Source organism: Halyomorpha halys, unplaced genomic scaffold (genome assembly GCF_000696795.3).
Source record: "Halyomorpha halys isolate HHAL.00 unplaced genomic scaffold, Hhal_1.1 Scaffold2103.1, whole genome shotgun sequence".
Lineage (NCBI taxonomy): Eukaryota > Metazoa > Arthropoda > Insecta > Hemiptera > Pentatomidae > Halyomorpha > Halyomorpha halys.
The window spans coordinates 22933-26561 of NW_027107741.1; the positions used below are offsets into that span (position 1 = coordinate 22933).

Here is a 3629-nt window from a genome sequence, read left to right on the forward strand (position 1 = left end):
TATATTCTTTTTTAAAAATATATACATAGTAATGAACTGTGTAAAATCCTAGACCATTACTAACTATAAAATACAATTACTACAATTATAAACAATTAATAATATTGGAACTTTATATCAGTATACAAAAAATAAGATGTAAACAAAATACAAAAAAGTAAACTATACAATATAAATAATAAGACCTAAAACAAACATTTCACTTTTTAAAACTTACAAAAAAACAAAAATAAAGAACACAGAACTCACTCTATAATTAAACTATACATAAAATTTTTACAATATATACAATCTGTAATTCTAAAAAATTTAAACTAATTAACTACTATGACAAAATAATTTTACAATATTCGAATACGCATTTATTTCCACAGCAATATATTAGCACAAGATGCCATTTGATCTAAAAAGTTTAATAATTTTAAAATTACCTTTTGCCCAACCAAAAGGAGTCATTCCCCAAATATTGTCAACAATTTTAGGGTCAGCACCAGAGTTGATGAGGCATTGAACGACATTACGGTGATTGTAGTACGCAGCCTGTGTGAGTGGGGTCCAGTTCCAGTCGTCAGTGCTGTTAATGTTCGCTCCTCTCTGAAGCAACAACTGGACCATATACAGATGCCCGTACTTGGCAGCGTAGCTGAGGGCTGTATAACCACCGTAGCCTCTGGTCTCGACGTCCACTCCACTGTCCAAAAGCCTTATCAAGGCCCCTAATCTTCCATTAGTAACGGCTTTGTGAATGGGCTTGTCTTCATTCAAGGTGACGGGTTGTACTTTAGAGATCATTTCAGCCCTCAACCGAGGGCGATTGGACACAGTCTCTTCTTTATCAGCCTCTTCTTCTTCTGCCAACTCGATTACTGGACTCAATCGTCCATTGGAGGTTTGGGCGAGGTCAACAAAACAGGTATCCGCGGCAAATGCTTCTTGCCAAGTGAGAAGATCAAATATTTTTTTATTGTTGGTATGTAAAGCGATGAGAATGGGCGTCAGTCCGATGGCGTTTATCGCATTGAGGTTTGATCCAAAGCTCATCAAAACCTCTACAGCTCGCAAGTCGCCTCTGTAAACTGCAAGGTGAAGAGCTGTGTCACCTACACCAGTCTTCGCGTTGACGTCAGTACCTTGATATAAGAGGAAAGTCATTACTGCTACGTTTGCAGTCAGATGTAAAGGGAGTTGGCCAGATATGTTAGCTCGTTTGACGTCCGCTCCAGCAGAAGTCAACAGATGCACTACGTCCAGTCGGTTACAAAAAGCTGCCTTATGCAACGGTGTGTTTCCTTCTTCGTCCATAAAGTGTACATCGAGCCCATACCGCAACAGGGTCTTCACAACCTCTGTGGTATCCATTTCCACAGAAATTTGTAAAAGTCTTGAAATAGACTCTTGGTGATTTTTTACATCTCCAATATTGTTATTGGGATCGCCTCCCATCTGGGTGCCACTTTCTATCACCTCAATACAATGTGTGCCAGGAGACATTATTTCCGATGCGTGTTCTTCATTGGGAGTGGTAATATCAGCGTCTTCCATCTTCGCGAAAGTTTCCACCACCTCATCGCAAGTTTGTGTGGAAGTGGACTTCATCACTTTCGATTCAGTTCCCTTCCAAGCTTGCTTGGCGCACATAAAGACTGATTGGACAAAGACACTAGTGAGATCGTACTTATCCTCGAGTCCAGTGACCGCCGCTACGAATGGCGATACTATAGGTAGCATTTCCTCTACCACCAATCTCGCTACGCTGACCAACAACTTTCTCACCATCCACCTGTTGAATTTGTGGTCTTCTTTCAACCATGATTTCATGTTAGGGAATTGAAAAGATGACAGATCTACTACATGATGGATTCTGGAAAACTCTTCCGTGTTATTATCCATAATGGCAGATAAAGCCGCCGCGATGACAGCCTGGGTAGGGCTGTATATCAACTCCGGATAGTCAAATGATGGCTGGCGGTTATACTTCATCATCCAAACCATTCCTCTCGATAGGAGTTCAGTCAGCTCCTCTCCGTAAAGTTTTTGCATTTTCATAAACGGCATATCTGTAATAAAGATTCAATTAGACACCTTAAGAAAATCATTGTGAAATAAGTGTATGGGTCTTGATTGGTATGGGGCATAGAAACTAATGGGTTTGAGTGGTTAGGGAGTTTGTAATGGAAGGATTAATATCGGGTTCGGGCTAGATCGGTTACAAATGGAACATTAAGGTCTTTATGGATGATTTTATCTGTGACAAAGTAGGGAGCATTAAGGATTTTGGATTGTAAGGATTGGAGAGAAATTGATATATATAGAAAAATATATATAGAAAAGGATACGAGAGAAATTGATATATATATAGAAAAATATATATAGAAAAATAGTGGAGCCCCAGAGCTCAACGCAGTATGAATTGGAAGTATGGACAGTTTGTCTAGTAAGTGCTGTAATAGTCGAAATCGACGTGCAGTTTCCTGTCTTTTCAATCTCGTGTGTGAGGATTCTAGGTTAGTCGTTTGTCCAGATGTAGTCGAAGGTAGCGTATCTGTTCAACAGGGGTAAGATCAACAATATTGAAGTATACTGTAGGGCAGTCAGTATGTTTACGACGTAGGGTAAAGGTAATTTGATGGGATTAGTTGGAATTTATTTTAATCCTCCTATTACGACACTATTCTTCGAGGGCTGTGATATGGGATTGAAGAGTTTGGGATGCAATTAAAGGGTTATTATTAACAGCGAGCACACATGTGTCATCGGCATATGTGGTGAGGATAGTGTTAGGATGTCTGTTGTATAGATTGTGTAGAGGATAGTGGTGTAGGACCGGGGATACTACCCTGAGGAACCCCAGCGGACTGAAAGAAGAGGGACGAATAGGAACTATTGTGGTTTACTTTAAATAATCTGTCAGTGAGAAATTGAATATCGTTAAAATTAAAATTTCCTAATATTTTTGAAACTAACTGTGATAGAATAATCTTTACATGTGTATTTAGAAAGTACTTACTTTTATATTGAAGTCAATAGAAGACCAGAGACCAAGCACAACAACGAAATCCTCAGAGAACACTTCGTGTCCACAGTAGGGAGTGTACTGAGGTTTTGGGCAAGAATTGGTTCCTTATGTACCTGGGTTCGGAGGCACATACCCCCCACTCCATTGGGTACAAGATACCCCCCCCCCCACTTAGTAACAAAAGTTGGTATATGCTTAAGAAATATTTCTTTATTAATTATAATAAATACTGAGATTTTATTTACATCTAGTAAAAAAAAATTTATTTTTTAACGTTTCCTATTTTAAAAATATTTTTCATCTATCATTATATTTTGTTTTATAACACATAATAAAGGAATGGACTACGTACGTTTTATAGTTCCTGAGACCCATTTGTTTAGCAAAAACAAAATTAATTTTTTTTTCCACATACCATATAATTAATATTTTGTCAATTTATTATGGTGTATATCATAGAAACTAATAAGAACAACAATAATCATCAAAAACTTCTTTATCGGGCGTTCAACTCGAATAAATTGAATTGAAATATATTCATTTTACAGTCCCTGAGATACATATCATCAAAACCCAAAATTTTATCTCAAAAAGGAGAAATAAATTTTGAAGA

General features: G+C 37.5%; 1 protein-coding gene across 1 annotated transcript; it reads right to left on the reverse strand.

Moving 5' to 3' along the window:
* Positions 1-240: 240 nt before the first annotated feature.
* On the reverse strand, positions 241-3080 carry LOC106691132 (ankyrin repeat, PH and SEC7 domain containing protein secG). The gene is made up of 2 exons (XM_014436807.2): positions 3008-3080; positions 241-2057 (listed from the first exon to the last, which is right to left on the reverse strand). The coding sequence occupies exon 2, from the start codon at positions 2053-2055 to the stop codon at positions 382-384; it is 1674 nt and encodes a 557-aa protein (XP_014292293.1). The 5' UTR covers positions 2056-2057; positions 3008-3080; the 3' UTR covers positions 241-381.
* Positions 3081-3629: the final 549 nt, after the last annotated feature.

Excerpts from the sequence above, each read along its gene's own strand:
- LOC106691132 (XM_014436807.2), bottom strand. The coding sequence starts at position 2,055 with ATGCCGTTTATGAAAATGCAAAAACTTTACGGAGAGGAGCTGACTGAA.